This window comes from Rhodamnia argentea, chromosome 2 (assembly GCF_020921035.1).
Source record: "Rhodamnia argentea isolate NSW1041297 chromosome 2, ASM2092103v1, whole genome shotgun sequence".
Lineage (NCBI taxonomy): Eukaryota > Viridiplantae > Streptophyta > Magnoliopsida > Myrtales > Myrtaceae > Rhodamnia > Rhodamnia argentea.
Genome location: NC_063151.1, coordinates 28,780,478 through 28,796,905, shown reverse-complemented (window position 1 = coordinate 28,796,905; position 16,428 = coordinate 28,780,478). Strand labels below are relative to the sequence as shown.

The 16,428-nt window shown below is 39.3% G+C and overlaps 2 protein-coding genes across 7 annotated transcripts; both read right to left on the bottom strand.

Moving 5' to 3' along the window:
- Positions 1-427: 427 nt before the first annotated feature.
- On the bottom strand, positions 428-3,486 carry LOC115734470 (transcription factor ILR3-like). Its single transcript, XM_030665280.2, has 5 exons — positions 3,167-3,486; positions 1,957-2,019; positions 1,422-1,499; positions 1,098-1,260; positions 428-910 (listed from the first exon to the last, which is right to left on the bottom strand). The coding sequence occupies exons 1-5, from the start codon at positions 3,304-3,306 to the stop codon at positions 644-646; spliced, it is 711 nt and encodes a 236-aa protein (XP_030521140.1). The 5' UTR covers positions 3,307-3,486; the 3' UTR covers positions 428-643.
- Positions 3,487-10,181: 6,695 nt separating this feature from the next.
- On the bottom strand, positions 10,182-16,301 carry LOC115734396 (kinesin-like protein KIN-14N). Of its 6 annotated transcripts, none has more exons than XM_030665157.2 (17): positions 16,175-16,301; positions 15,615-15,872; positions 14,872-15,016; positions 14,669-14,778; positions 14,472-14,591; positions 14,168-14,371; positions 13,521-13,730; positions 13,352-13,426; positions 13,083-13,229; positions 12,865-13,000; positions 12,655-12,764; positions 12,221-12,382; positions 11,918-12,132; positions 11,535-11,616; positions 11,293-11,397; positions 11,096-11,200; positions 10,182-10,612 (listed from the first exon to the last, which is right to left on the bottom strand). In XM_030665157.2, the coding sequence occupies exons 1-17, from the start codon at positions 16,256-16,258 to the stop codon at positions 10,433-10,435; spliced, it is 2,448 nt and encodes an 815-aa protein (XP_030521017.2). In that variant the 5' UTR covers positions 16,259-16,301; the 3' UTR covers positions 10,182-10,432. The 6 variants fall into 6 exon arrangements, with proteins under 6 accessions (XP_030521017.2, XP_030521025.2, XP_048131344.1 ...); XM_030665165.2 differs by having other exon boundaries at positions 15,615-15,869; positions 16,175-16,273; XM_048275387.1 differs by having other exon boundaries at positions 15,615-15,869; positions 16,006-16,241.
- Between the last annotated feature and the right edge of the window lie 127 nt (positions 16,302-16,428).

Genomic DNA, 16,428 nt, shown 5'->3' with positions numbered 1-16,428 from the left:
ACGTACTGCTATTGCAAATTATATGCAAAGCCCCAGGCAGTGGCGAAAATTTTGGATTTACAGGAGACTTGAGCTATGCCAATGCTTGGTGGCAGAGAGAACCCTTGGCTGAAGATAGGCTTCCCTTGATTTGTGGCCATCCAACAAATTCAAGAACCATCAAATTTGCATTAGATTAGCAATAGATAAACTGCCACTGATGAAATGACCAAGGCCGAAAAGGGAAGCGAAATTCAAAGAGACATATTTCTTCACAAATTCTAAGCAGACAGCGAAATTTCACCGACATAGATTGTTAATAAAATCCATCCAAGACTTCACTGACATGCATCTAGTTGCAGAATTTTTTTATCAAAAACATACCCATGATAAAGAGGCCTGAAGGACAGCCGCAAGACGAAAATATAGAGAAGAATCCACCAGGAAATAAAACTTGGAAGATAGCTACACTATAAAATTTGGCGAAATTTACAAGTGAAACCATCATAAGTCATGATGGTTCTGATTGTACACACGATACTCGTCCAACAAAAAGCAGTCAGTACACTTGCAGCAAAAGCTAAAACAGCCAATGAACATGACGAACTGATTCAAATATTAAGGATCAAATGAAAGCCAGCCCATATGACCCGATGTTGCCAACTTAAGCAACTGGTGGGCGGAGAACATGATCTTGTGAGGTATCAACAGTTGCTGGAGGCATAAATTGCCACATGGCAACACCAGGGTAACCAAGGAAAGGCACCAACTTGTTTCCGGGGGCTTGGCCTTGGGTGGCAAAGGCCGCTGGAATTGCAGGAGGTGGAGTCAAGAAGCTAGGTTGTGCGTTCGTGGCCTTCAATTGGTGTTCCAACTTCTCCTTCTCTACTTTCAATCGTTGTTTCTCGTCACGAAGCTCATTTTTCTCAGCCTAAAAATGAGAAAGCAACTGTAAGGCACTAAATAGTTTCAATCAAACAGTTCAAATAATGGTCAATGCCCAAACAGCTTGATGGAATTGAGGGGAAAAGCCTATATATCTTGATAGAATTAAAACACTCAAACTCAAAAAAGGCAGGAAAACACGCCTATATGTTTAGAGAACATAATTGACTCACTTTCAACTCTTTGATTTTTTCTTGGAGAGTACTATTTGAGTCCTTCAATTTCTGAGCTTCACCGCGCAACTGGGTCACCATTCTAACAGCATCTATCAATATGGCGGCCTTGTCAGTCTTAGGAGGCCTTCCAGGTTCAAGGAGAGATGCCAATTCCAAAAACCTACCAGTTATAACATTTTACTATGTTAAAAAGCATGAGACGGTTTTGTTTTCTTTCAGCAAACGCTTAAGCAAGAAGGCAAGTGTATGCAAGTGACTGTGACGAGGACAATGTGTGTGCATATGCATGTAAGAGTGTACACGGGGGGAAAAGAAATTTACCTGTCATTTAGTCTATCTCTGCGCAACTTCTCCCTACATGCCTTGGAACTAGAACCGCTGCATGATTCAGTTCTAACCCTGCAGTAACAGCTCCAAATTAAATAAACAAGAATCATGCATAAACCTATGCCTGCAATAGCCCCCTCAAGCTATGTGCACAACTGACAGAAAACCCAAGTTCAAATTTCAAATGAGGATGTGACGATCTTCATTCCCTAAGCCCCATTTCAACCAGACTTGCAAGTCTTCAATTACCACCGTAGAAAGAATATCTAGTTAGGCAATCATGAACTGAAATATACATCGTTCTGCTCACGTGTATTCAACATTAGCACTGATCAAGCGCACAGGCTATTACTGAAACCATAACAACGAATCCTTGCAATGCAGCCATAATTTGAGTTGGTCTCTTACGTGGTGACCATCTCCACTTCCAGAACGGTCAACACAAATACATCAAATAACTCGGAAAAACTGGAAACATAGAAAATGTAACTCCAATCCTAGCTTTGCAATTTAGCATAGATCCAGATACCTCTTTTTTGAGCCATTTTCCTTCACTCCATCTGACTCCCCCAAGGAACCATCAATTTCCGTGCTACACAAAAAATACAAGTGTAAGAAATCAAACAGATAAACAAAGCAAATAGAAGACGCGCTCACATAAAACCAGCTCACTTGCTACACTCACATCAATACTACAGAAGTACATACACCGAACAGCACACAAGCCTTCGTGGTCCATCCAAGTCAAAATAATCCATTACATTAGCAAGCCCAACTAGAAAGTAATCATCTATAAATCTTGATCCAATCAGTGCCTAAGCATCCTAAGAATTTGGAATCCTGTCATTCCAAATTAGCGCAATCTCAGGAGTTAAACAGATTGACAGATATTGTGCAGTTTCAAAAAGCAACCAAATGGGAAAGAGGTGAAGGGTTGGAATGAAGTCTACTTCGACCAACCAATAATGTATTCACAAGGGTTAACTCCTGACAGAGCAAGCTCCTCTAGAAATGCTGAAAAACCCAAGTCTAAAGGCAATGGAAATCCAACCCCGAACCGATTAAATTTTGATAATACAAACGTTAGGGGCTGGGCCAGTAATCAAATGAAAAATAATGTTCTTCAGATACTTTACGGATATAGTGCAAGTCAAGCTCATCTTCTCGAACCAAACAGGAACCTTAAATTGGTTCATTCCTTCACAAACTCAAAATGAGAGCTCATCCAAATACACCAAAGGACATGGCCTAAGGAGATTTCCCCACTTATTCTTGTACGGGCAGCAAAGACAGCTTTATTGACTGCGCCAGCAAACAGACAGAGCAGCTAGCGAAAATAGCTCGATGGCAGAGAATAACCTTGCCCAGGCTAGAGTTACATGTTCAAGTCGCACCTTCAGCTCCCCGCTTCTTTGTCTGAAGCTAAGGAGTGGAAAGCATAAGCCCCTTTTGAGATAGGGGCAACAGATACAAGCAAAAACTTTGAACTTACCCTTTTTCCCCAAAACTATTGGCCAAAATTTTGCTGAGTAGTGATTTTCCTATTGGATTGAGATATAACACAGGCCCTCCAACTTATCAACCGCAAAGCCCGAAATCAAACCCGAATCCAATACAGCACACAGCTAAAAAATCCTCAAAAACATAGAAATTGGCATTCCACATCTTTGTTGAAATTACCATTCCGTTTAAAGCCCTAATTTGCGAAACCAAAAAGAACCAACAGATCGCACGAAAACCTGAAAACGGAAGATCCGTTCAGAGGCTGAACAGGCCACGAATATCCGGAGCCGGAGACCTGGAAATCCCCGTCTGCCACGGCGATATCGTCGATCAAGCCACAGTCGTAGATCCAATTCGTATGGTCCGGAGACACCATCTCGGACGATCGCCGGAAAACCAACCGGATTCCCGGGCCGTTATCGCCTTTCAGGACGGCGAATTGGAAAATTTTGCAGGCTGCTTTACAGAGAGAGAGAGAGAGATTGGGGGAAATGAGGTGGTGGTCAGATGTCGGAGCCGGTCGAGGAGTAAACCGGGTTTTAGAGAACTGGGGCTTTCTCCGGAGCCAAGCCAACTTGGGCGAGATGAAGTCGGAGTCTCCCCTATATAAAATAATTAGCACAAACAGCACTTTTAAATTTTTAATTTGGCCTAATACCCCCAAAAAAAATCCAACTTTAACCTTATATCCCAATTATATCTTTAGAAAAATCTCTCATAAAAAACCCTCTACTTTATCCTCTATCTCAATAATATTCAAAACTTTTTTTGTCTCGTGAAAGTATTACAACTTTTACTTTTATCTCAATTCTACCAAAAAAAACCCTCAGCTACAGCTTATGTCCTAATTATGTCTGAAAAAAAAAATTATCTCATAAAGAATCTCCAATTTTTACTTTTGTCGCAATTTTACCACCGTCGACCTTCCATTCATAATCATCGTTAGTTAATCTTACGCGACTCAAACTTTTTTGCCAAACTAACCAGTGAATTTTCGAAATTCGAAAACAGCAGGTTTCAAAAATGATGAGATTTGAGATCGTTCATTTAAATAATCAGATCTCCACGTCTAGCCTTTTTTGGCCCCGTTGAGTACTAAGAAGAATCCAAAACGCATCCTCTTGAATAGTTTTGTATCTCTCGATAATATATATAAGGGAAACAGACAACGAAAGAAAAATTGCTGGAATTTTTCATATCATCTTTGCTAAGGTGTGATTCATTAACGACATTAAAATATCACTTAAGATTAACTAACGGTGATTATGAATTAAGGACTAGCAGTAGTAGAATTGGGATAAAAGTAAAAATTGATGATTTTTTATGAAACAAAAAAAAAATTGAATATAATTGGGATAAATATTAAAGTTAGAGACCCACCGATCGGTGGTCGAGTTGGTTTGAGTTCGGTTCCTTTCACGAGAGGTCCCGAGTTCAAAATTCCTCGCCGCCGGTGTCTTAAGTGGGGGGTCGTGGTGGTGGGCTCCTGCGCTAGCCCCTCCCGAGGACTAGTCGTGCTTCACCGCCGTGTTGAGCGAAGCTCGCCGGCCACGCGGAACCTCGGTTATAAAAAATATATATATATTAAAGTTAGAGTTCTTTGGACTTTAGTTGTAAGACCAAGGAGATTAGATAGTATGGAACTAGAGCCAAGAGCTACACATATGCATAGGTGTACCCTCAACCCCTATAACATGATTATTTTACAATTATCGCCTCAGCTCTGTTTTTTTCTTGATAAGTTCCCTGCCAAAATTAGGCCAATAGAATTATGAAAAATGTACAAATTGAGGGTTTTTTTTTTACGAAAAAACAAATTTTTACATATAATTGGACAAATGCTAAGGTTTGGGGGAATTTTTTTTTTTTTTTGGAGGGGGGTGTTTGGGCCTTTTTAATTTAAATCAAACATACAATGTGGTTCATGAACTTTTAGTTTATGCAAGGTAGCATTTGAACTTTAACCCGATATGTAATATTATCTCTAAATTTTTTATTAGTTCAATGTACTCTCTAGATTATAGAAGTTCACGGACCGCATTAAATAAATTAAAAGTTCATATACGGCATTGCACATCGAATCGAAATTTAGGGTTTATTTATATTTTTTTCTTCAAAAGAAACAAACGACACAACAAAAATAAAATTATATCCTTTTGTTGACAGCAAAGTTTGATTACCTAGAAATTGCATGACTAAATTCATCATTTAAGTTATCATGAAAAAAAAAATTCTAAATAGTAGCATCTTGTTGTTGCATCGAAACATATAATGCTACGAGCTTCCGAAATCCAACGGGATCTTCGTAAAGTTGACTTGTTGGCTTGCTCTTTCTTCATTGTTATTTAGACACGATTTAAATTTAAAACAATTCGATAGGATCGTTCCGGCAAGTGATGAAACCATTAAAAGAACACCCGATATAACCCAAGGGTTCTCTTTTGAACTATTTTCAAAAACTGGAGATCAATCAGAGGGAGGAACGTTCGTGTGCTAAGACGAGCTCAGATGCGTCGCTCTCAGAAATCATTTGCAAAAAGCCATCTTTGGGAAAAGCATGAAAAAAGAAAAAGGTTCACTGGATATATATATCAAATTTTGTGAAAAGCCGTATTCGAGGGGGCGAAACGGAAGAAGGGAGGAGATTCTCCATGTCACAAGAGGTTTTTCGAACCATAATAAAAATGGTACTCTTTAAATACTTCTAACTTATCTTTCTCCCATTATTTAAGTTGGTCGACATGAAAAAAAAAATTCTTTTTTTTATATTTATCTCTCTTTATTATTTTTTTACAATATTGATAGGCTCGTTACATTAAAAAAAAAAAAACAGATCCGCTGAGAAATAAAGTAAAAAAATGATTAGAAAATGATAAACCTATGTACACATGTGCACGTACTAAATATTGTCTAAAATGATTAATGATTAATGATTAATGATGAATGGTCCGGGCACTGTCTCGCGGAGAAACTTTTTTCTCTTAAGTGAACAAGGGTGGGCCCCAACAGTCATTGATCATATTTAATAGGTAAATGTTTTATGAAAATTACACACTTTCTCAATACATATATGTATTTACATAAAGAGGTCGAATAGTGTCAATCTTGATTTTTTTCGGGTATAGGCGAGTCCACCTTCACAAGCAATCTCGTGGGCGCACTCTACATATCGGATTGGTACATTCGAGATTTTACGGGAAAATTATTCAAAAAGTCATAAATTTATTGTATTTTTATCGATTATGTCATAAACCTTTTAATTATCAAGTCATAAATATTTTTACTTTTTGCCAATTGAGTCCATGCGATTAATTTGATCGAAAATTGCCGACATGGACTCCAATGGTCTTGCGTGGCAGAGCCAATGCTCACGTGTGAGGAAAAAAAAATCAGGGAAATAATATAAAGGAAAAAAAATGAAAAAGAACAAAAAAAATATAAAAATTATTAAAAATTATCCACGCCTACGTCGACCGTGCCACGTTGAACTGTCGGCGTCCACGTCGATGATTTTTCGGCCAAAATCGACCGAATTGACTCAATTGATAAAATGTAAAAAAAAAGTTTATGGCTCAATTGGCAAATTTAAAATATTTTTGATTGGATTGACAAAAATTTAATAAATTCACAACTTTTTGAATAATTTCCTGGACGGAGACTCGATTCAAAATCACTGAGGGAGGAGCAAGCTCTCTTATCATCTAAGCCAGTGATACTCTTTTTTTTTTTTTTTTTTTTTTGGGGGGGGGTCATAAGCGAGCGATACTCAAATAATTGCTCAAAAAATCAATTGAGAATGGGAATTGCCAAGTGGAGTATAGAAGGATAACGGGAGGTACGATTCCGAAGCTGACTTGTCAATGTCCAATTGGCTGTGCAATGATTATATAAAATTTGTCGAGGTGGGACATCAATCGCTCTGTGCCATTGAATCCTTACCCACGATGTATCCGAAGTGATGACGCCAAAAGGAAAGGCCAAGGCAAGAATTTTGGATGATCGGGCATTTCAAAATTCCATCCCAATGAAATTCGATGAAGGGTGTGTTTGTTATACTGAAAATTTTGACGGTAAAATTTTTTTTTTTTTTACTTTGACCAAAATCATTTTTAACGGAATTGCATAGTTTTCATTAATTTCGGATTTTAAGGTTATTGATTTCTTTCTTATCCGTAAGTAAAACAAATTTCCTCCAAAATTTGAACTTGCTATTTTCAGTCCATAAATACGTCCTTCATAAATCGATTAGTTTTGTCATCCAATTGTCCACGCTCTATTTCCTCCCTTACTCATCATCTTGTTTAGATCTTCTTCTCTTTTTTTGTTGTTGACTGCATGCTCTTCGCGATGTACGAGGAAAAAGCCGTCTCGTGTGAGATAGAAATCCAAGAGAGTGCGTGTTAAAGCATCGCACATCGCTTGTTTGCGGGATCTTACATTCTTTATAGACATGTGATCATCCATGTATTTGTTTTTTGCTTGGACATACCAACATGGTATCAAAGTCGGTTATGCCTAGTTTATTTTCACCCATTCGGCTTCCTGTTCGTCAAATTTTCGCATGTTCGGCCCTTCTATCCCTCGTGTGATCTTATCTCTACCTATCAGCCTTAAATTCTCAGGTTGGACTTTCTGATGGTGCACACGTGTAATCTGTATAGCCGGCACCCGCCGCGAGTTCATTGACATCGATTCTTCGAAGAGACTTTTGGTAGACAATTTTCAAGCCACGCATGCACATGGGGGAGGGCACAAATTGGCTTGGCAACACTAGCGATCATTTTTGGTTTGCACCCATATCTTATGTACGTGATAGTGATAGAAATGTGGTAGACAGTTTTCACTCCAGCGATACATTTGTTCCACGGAAAATTTAAAACTTGAAAAATATTTTTTGAAAAATAATGGGGTTATACTGCTAAGAAAAATTAGCTAACGAAAAATATTTTCCTCATCGATAATAATTTATGGATAATTATTTTCACGACTAACGAAAATATTTTTCCTTTCGTTCATTTGTGTAGGCGATAAATGCGACCACTCTTCGAAAAATGCTTTTCAAATCTTACATTTTCCGTGAAGCAAACGCATAGAGGCCTCTAAAATCGGCGAAGAAATTGGGATTTTGTGAATTTACGAGGGAATCTCCCCGTTTCTGATTCTGAAAGCGGAGTATCCATCAATGTCGATGATCTCCATTTCGAGATTAGAATTGGTGGTCCTCTTCAAGATTCGCGCACGAACGGGAGGAGATTGAGATCGCATGGCCGCGTCGTTGAACGGACTCGGATGAGAAAATCACTAACAACACGCGTGGCCTTTCAATGCCTCAAGAAGGAAGATGCAACTCTGCGCATCGGTTCGCTGAGTCTCGATAACCGGGACATAACTACCAAAATCGGATCGCGATCGCCGACGATGGAAGGGTCCGGTACATACTAGGAATTCCCACTAAGAAATGCGAAGACCGGTGCTTTCTTGCGGGATCAATATGAGTCCGAGTGATCCGTAAGCCGCTATAAACCTTATTACAGTAATCCCAAGATCTACATTATTAAAATCTAGAAACACAGTAATGGTCTAAAGGAATTTGTGCATCCGATTTGGAATCTATCGTTGTTGAAGCGGAATAGCGAGGATAGTAATTGCTTAAAGGAATTTGTGCACCTTATTTGGAATCCATCGTTCTTGAAGCGGAATAGCGACGATCCAATATTCAAGTACTTCTCCTCTATCACCCTCTCTATCCCGCTTCTATCAACCTATGTATCCTGGCTTAATGATAGAGCCCCTCAACAACGCAAATACGCAAATCCGTATGCGTTCCTTATGAGAGTTTGTTATGAGTTTGTTAGAGCTAAAAAAGGCACTGAAGCGCTATTTATAGAGTTTTCAAACGGATCCTTCTCATCACGGATCGGGCTCAACTCGGCTCACACAATGCCAAGCCCACATTAGAATAGCTAAGAATCCTTATATCTTACTTTATTAAACGAATCGGTAAAACGGTAGATTACAATCTCGGTTAATATAAGCCCACATTATGAAAACTCTAGCATGATCACCATTCTTTGATACTCGATTTATTTAATCTAACAGGGCCAGCCTAGCAATAAGTTCTTTGAGGTCTAAGCGCATGCAATGGACGGATTGCATATAACCTGAATTTCATCCAAGAGTTTTAAAGACAAGCAAAAATATACCTGCTTCCAGATTTCTTTTATTGAAAACATGAACATTTTTCCGTCGAGACCTACAATATCTTTTTTCTTTTTTTTTTACAATGAAATATTGCAAAAGGACAAGTAATAGCGATAAGAGAAAAGACAACACGTGACCCCAAAATCAAGTCCATGACACGTGACTACTCCTAATCAGACCCCATCTCGCCTTTTGCTGAACTCATGTGATCTCCACTCAACTTCGCTTTAGAATAACTAGACATGCTGCAGAAAATCCAATTTTTTAACGGAAAGAAGGAACCGATAACTTCACGTGATCGTTGCCGTGGCATCGGACGAGAGCGAAACAACCCATTACAATTCGCAAGCAGAAAAGTCCAAAGGAGACAGCAGGCTTTATGGACCCACTTTTTCTCTCTTAACAAAGTCAGGAAACCTACACCACTTCGAAGGTGCCGCGAGCAAAAAGGGGCCTAACTCGCGAAGAAACACAGTCACTTACATATCCGTGTGATTAATTACTATCAGCTCGATGGTAAATTTCTCACGAATTACACTTACATGCGCAGTACTCGTGAACCCTTCGAAAACATTATATGATTAGAGCACACGAAGAAGCTCGGAACTACCACATTCACTCAAATCACGGGAAGTGCATGTGCATAACTTCTCCCAATGATGCATCATTGCTTGTCCTGGGTGTCTGGATGCGTCAGAGTTCTTACAAACTGCCAAATATCGGATCGTGGCTAACTACGAGCCGCTGTAAGCAAGCATTTCAAAGAACGATTTTACTGCTATGGCTCATTTTGCCAGTTCAGAGGAGACCATGTGAAACTATCATCAGCCACCCCCCACAACCCATCAAATTGCGCAACTCATATCCGAAAAATAGTGAGAACACTCTTATTTTCAAGCAAGTAAACAGATACAGCATGGACAGAAACAAGGATGATCATCATAATTGGGATGAACTTATTGTGGTGAGGGGAGACTAGCATGAACTCATATTAGAGAGGAGAGATAAGCGATTTACTTGCATGTGTGTCAAATTGCGGAATTTTGAGCGGAAATAAAAGCTCTCATCCACTTTAAGTAGCCACATCATACAGTGTCAAATTTCAATCCCAACGCAATGTAATCCTCACTAATTGGGAGAAAGAAGATGGGTACAATTTACTTCGGACGATACACCCCGGTGAATGCTTCACTATACAGAATACAACCAGCCTATGTTAGCATTGAATCACGCGCTTGAGTTAAAAGGTATAATAAATATATCGACTTTGACAAAAAAAAAAAACAGCTCCCGGTAAAAAATCACCCATAGCTCAATCGAGAATCCAAGGAGCGTGTGCTTGTCTGTCGTCGGGGAACTCCAATCTCACAAGCATTTACACGTGCTGCAAAACGAAGAGAGCAGAGCGACTCTCCGGCAGAAGAAGGATCAGGAGAGAGATTCACAAACATTAGCGTCTTTGAATCTCCACCTAGACAAGGCTGTTGTTAACCAAAACTTTGAACATCAGTGCTTCTTCAAAATCAACCATTACACAAGGAAAGGTCAAGAAAGTATTACTCATCAAATAGTAAATTCACCAATAGCGGACAAGAGAACACATATCCGCACAGCATACGATTCTCTGGCCATGTCCAAGACAACTGCTAACTTAAGCACATATACCATCACTCCAATTGAAATTACAATCGACAAAAAGCTCTCATACACCGCTAATTTTCACAAATTTACTATCACTGCAAACTTTCTATTGAACTTAATCTTTCTAATAAAATAGATAACTAGTTTTTAACTACCAGTTTTCTGCTGAAACCATTTACTTATTAAAAAAAAGCACAAGAGATGTCTTTATGTAATTCGGATGAGTCAAGAGTCATATTTCAATTATATGCAAAATGAAAAAATCACATACTTCTTTGTCTGAAATGTAGATATAAGAAAGCTAACCAAGAACTTTTGTTTACCTGAAGAAGATAAGTAAGTTTTGAGTTTCTGAATGGCACGTGCTCCTCCTTCTTGGCCAAAGCAAATATGACATCACTTAAGCATGATAAACTCTTGTTAATAGCCTAAATTCCACACGAAAGAAAAAAAAAAAAATAGCTCAGACAAGATATTGAAAAGGGCAAGTAACTACAATCACGTCGAAAGAGAAATGTACTTGAGTTTCCTTCAAACGATCACCGGTTGAACCGCTTTTAGCCAAGCGCTCACTTCCCGCCAGATCTATGAGATTCAAGATGCCTTGCACTTGCTGTTCAGTGCTCTATCAGATCACAGGACAAGTTCAAGGTTACAATAGTAATTGGAAAAAACATTTGGTTGTATGTTTGTTATGTTCCAAGACACCTCAAGCACACACGTGTACACATGCGAAACGGGGAGGAAGGGAAGAGCACACACCTCATTTACGCCGGAAATACGCAAGGTAAAAATAAAATGACTTCTTGATGAATGCTCGTTCATTTGGGTCTTGCCGACAGACCTGAAGAGAAAGGTTATACCATAGATGATTACTTAAATACAGCACATTACTAAATTATTGATTTTTTTTAAAGGAAATATGTAAGTCAATCTGCTGCATCCCTTGGTTTTCACGTACTCTTTAGCTGTCAATATAGGACCTAAATCATATAGAAAATACAAACAATTGCAATCCCTTGAAAAAACATGATGAATAGACACTTCTTTCCCTTTTTCAATTCTTCTTCTGCAGCCTCCTCTCTTATCTCTCGCTTCATCTCTGGGAGGGGACATTTAAAAGAAGTAAAACATGATGTTCTCACCTGCTTTGAGCAGCATGATTTAAAAGGTATGAAACCTCTCTGCTACTACGAACATCCACAATCGTCAAATCAGAAACATGAGCATTTCCATTGGCATCGTGTTTGATTGCATATTGCTTTCCGTTACCATTTTCTGTCCGTGTTGAATCAACACTTGACCAATTGGATGGTAACAGATCACGAATTGATTCATTATATATCTCCAACATTGAAACCTGGAAAGTTTGAACCAGCAGACTCAAGAAAAACGTACAAGGAAATAAGCACATGCCCTAAAAGAAACTACAAAGAAAAGTTTCATGCCTGCAATTCATATTTCCAGCCTTGAGATTGAAGAGATTGTTTTGTTTGGAATATTTGCTCTAAAGTGCGTGGTATCAATCCTTTTTCATCCACATGGCCTGGCCTACCCATCATTGTGTAGGTTTTGCCTGAACCTGTTTGACCGTAAGCAAAAATGGAAACCTGTAGACAAAACAGGAAAAACTCAATCCAGCAGAAATGCAAACCTGGAGACAAAACAAGGAAAACCTCAATCCTGCAGATATTAACATCATGGAAAAAAAAGTCAATGTTTGCTTTGCTTCTGCAGGTTGCAGTTTGATATTAATAAAAGCTCCAGCAAAACAAGTACAAGAAAGCAGACCCAGCAAAATCAGACAAGCACTTGACTAGTTTGAAAATGAACTATTTTACCTCTGGAAAAATCATGTCCAGAACAGTATCTAATGTCTTACCTTGTAACCGTCGAGAGCACTTTGTACAAGTTGTGAAATTTCAACAAAAACATCATCTTGTGAAGAGTCAGGCATAAATACTTTGTCAAACGTGAAAGAATACTTTTGCCCTGTTCACAAGAGAAAGATACATGAGTTTCTAATCATACAATGTAGCGAATTGCAAAAGAAAAGGAAAAAACAAAATATAGAGCTTGATTGAGACTTCACCATTTTGAACAAGATCGATGCCGCGTCCTAGAGCCTCCATGGATGTGGGGTAGGATATCACCTTTGTTTCTGAACTGCTCTCGTTAGGTAAAAGAGGACGCACTCTACAAAATACGCGGATATTTCCTTTCAACTCCTGTAACATACACAAAAATCAATTATGGATATGACATGGTAAATCATATAAACTGTGTTGTCTTGACGGTGACAATAAATACCAGGATAGTATTGTGCAACTTTTTACGTAATATCTCTCCCTCAATGAGCTTAAATTCTGCATCTGCTACACGGGTTTGTAATTCAGATAAGAGTTTTTTCTGTTCTTCAGATTCTGCTCTCGTTTCCAGGGTGGATAAATCAGATGCCTGAAAGAGAGAATTTGGGATTATAAAAATGGAGCGGACCATCAATAAAACAAATTTTAGTTATCTATTGAGAAAACACGTGTGAGGCCGCACAATCATAAGAAGACTTTTAGCAAAGATACCTCCAATCTCGTCTCAGCAATTATCAGCTTGTCTTGCAAAGTCCTTATTTGCTCACTCTGACACAAACACTTTGCCTACAACAAAACACCTCAACTATTAGCCAAACAATCATTTGGCAACAAATAGAGTCACTCTATTTGTACGCAAACTGGTGGTGTTAGAGAGAACCTCCAATTCATTTGATCTTAGCGTGAGGTTATCCAACTCAGCACAAGATTTTCCAGTAAATTCTTTGTACTTAACAACTTCAGCTGTTAGAGCCTCCACTTGCACGCGATGTCTATCGCGTTCATCTCTAACTTGCTGCAAGTCCCCTCTCAAACATACTACCTCATTTGACAAAACCTCTTTCTGCTTCATAGCCTCATCTTGAGAAGCCTGACAATATTACCAAGTAGAGTTTAGCATTTTAAACCCAGAAAGGGAATTAGACTAAGCAAATTAGCATTGAACTATTTTTAGAATGACAGGTTTGCTACCTTAAATAAAACGGTAACAAAAGATGGTCTAAACCTACTATGATATAAGTAACAGCTTATGCATGGTGTTTCTGTTTTAAACTTTCATCTAGATGGTGATTACAATGAAAATTGATCATTGTAAAGAAAATATCGGGAAAGTTATGATTGTGAAGCCACCAATCTCCCTGCATATGTTAAGACAATGAACTCTAAGTAGCAAAAAAGTACTTTACAGCATAGTGGCCATCAATTCGAGGAAGATAAACAATTAGTTGATATGTCGTGAGCTGTTTAAAACAAGAGCAGTGTACAGCATGAAGAGGATATCAGATTCATAGTAAAGAAACTCCTCACTTTCACTGAAGCAAATTGCTCCCTCAGCGAGTTATGATGACCTCTTAAGGCGCTGAGTTCCTCCACAAATGTCGCTTTATCTTTCTCACTTTTCTTTAGACTCTCGCTGGCAGTACTAAGATCTGTCTGAAGTTTACAGTTGTACTGCTGTAAGCTCGTATTGTATTCTTGTAACCGTTTGTACATGTCATTAACTGATGAAATCTGCATATGCAGCAAGTGTCGTCAGCATACTTCCCAGAGAAAAAGCCATACATGTAACAGAAAAACTAAGAATTTTGACCCGATGAAATTCGGAACATACTCTCTGATTAGCACTTGATAGCTCTTGTTGAGCTTTTGCGAGATCTTCAGAAAGAGAAGCCTGCGACCTCTCACTGTTGACTCTGCCGTCCCTTTCCTTAGAAAGAGAATCCACTGCAGCCTGATTATTATGATCAAACATTGTTAGACTTCCCAAAACCTGCCCATTCGAATATGATTCGAATATAATCCAGTTACCAGCTTATCTGCTTGTTCTTTTGCGAGTTTCTCCTGAGCCGACGCAAGATTCTTCCTTAGCTCAACAATTATAGAACTCAGCTCTTCCTCCTTATTTTTTGATGAAACCTCTGTTACAAAATGGATTGACATCACAAATTGAACACCTTGATCAAATAGGAGCGAATACTAATAACATCCACAATTTCCCAGGAAGCCTTTACCTAATTCATCAAGCCTTTGCTCAACATAGTTCAAGGCATTTCTTAACCTCTCCTGTTCTTGTAGAAAGCTATCCTCAAGCTCTCGAAACCATTTAATGCAAAGCCTCAGCCTTTTTATATAATCCAACATATTATCGCATCTCTCCTGACAAAGCAAACAAACACTATTCATGGACAAAAAGATGAACGAGGAGGTTTTCTTAATTAAATTAGTTTTATTGGCTGACCACTAATCTAACTGAGCTTCTCTGCTCTATCACCACATCCCATTGAAAACTAAAAACCGGCATTTATAACGACATTCTCAAGGGAAAGTTCCAGTTTTGGCAAACACTGAAAAGTTCATGGTAGCCCCGGACCATAAGCAAAACAATTGATGAATTAGAACTGCCGAAGACTCAAGCTGTTAAAAAACAGTACATTACATACTTCTTAATCCTTAACACTCGAAACTAGTCGAATGAAAAATGGCTCTGTGAAATATGAGAGTTGTCTGGCCGATAGAATGGTTGAAAAGAAGAAAAAAGAGAATTTATATGCACAGGATCAACAAAATGCAGAACCATCACGCCAAAACCGCTTTTGGAAACATTCATCCCCGGAAATGCTTTGTTCATATTCTCAGCCTAAAGACACAGAGTATGGCCCTGGCACATTTAAACTGCTATAACATAGAACTTTCGCCATTTGACACGTTGAATCGCAGAAATAAACCAATAAATGCCAGAACGGAAACCACGGACCTTGTAATTGAACTTGTTCTTCGATTTCGGCTTCTCGTTCAGCAGGGCATCAACGTCCTCCCTGGTGAACTCTATGCCGCCGCATTCGGAGCCGGCATTGCTCGCGGGAGCGCTGCTAGGGCACAGATCTTGCCCGCCGTTAACGACCGAGAACGCCTCCCGGCTCCTCAACCTGGCCATCGTCGTGCCAACCATCCTCGGCCCACGGGTCTCTTGTTTCTTCCCGATCACTCCGAGCTGGTCGGCCTTATACTTCTTCTAAACCATGCACGTCACGCAGAAATAAGTTCGCATCACTTCTAACACACGCAACCACCGATAAGAAACAGAAAGGAAGAAAGGAAAAAAACCGACAAGAAGTCACTGAACAAGCAGTGAATGCGACCAAAACCTAGAGCTTATCGAACCTATCTGCTTCTTCTAAGATCAATCACATCACATTGCATTCATCTTGACTTCATGAGCATGAAAGCTCGAAGGGAACCGCGAAAGCAAATCGGCAGAAATGCACGAGAATTCTTCAGAGATCAGAGAGAAGAGAGAGAGAGGGGGGGGGATACAGTGGGAGGGCTTCTGGTAGGAGTGGTGGAAGCGTTGCTCCGGTTCTGAAGTGGAGGTCTGCTTTGGTCCTCCTTCGACGCCATTTTCAAGAGCTCAGAGAAAAGTTTTTATTTTTTATTTTTCTCTTCTCAGAGACGTCGAGAGAGAGAGAGTGAGTGTGGGGCCGGTCGTTGATTGAGTCCCAAGGGATTGAACGGATCAGGGCCGTTGCTTTGTGATGCGGTAAAAATGATCGGTGGGAAATCAACCCTAG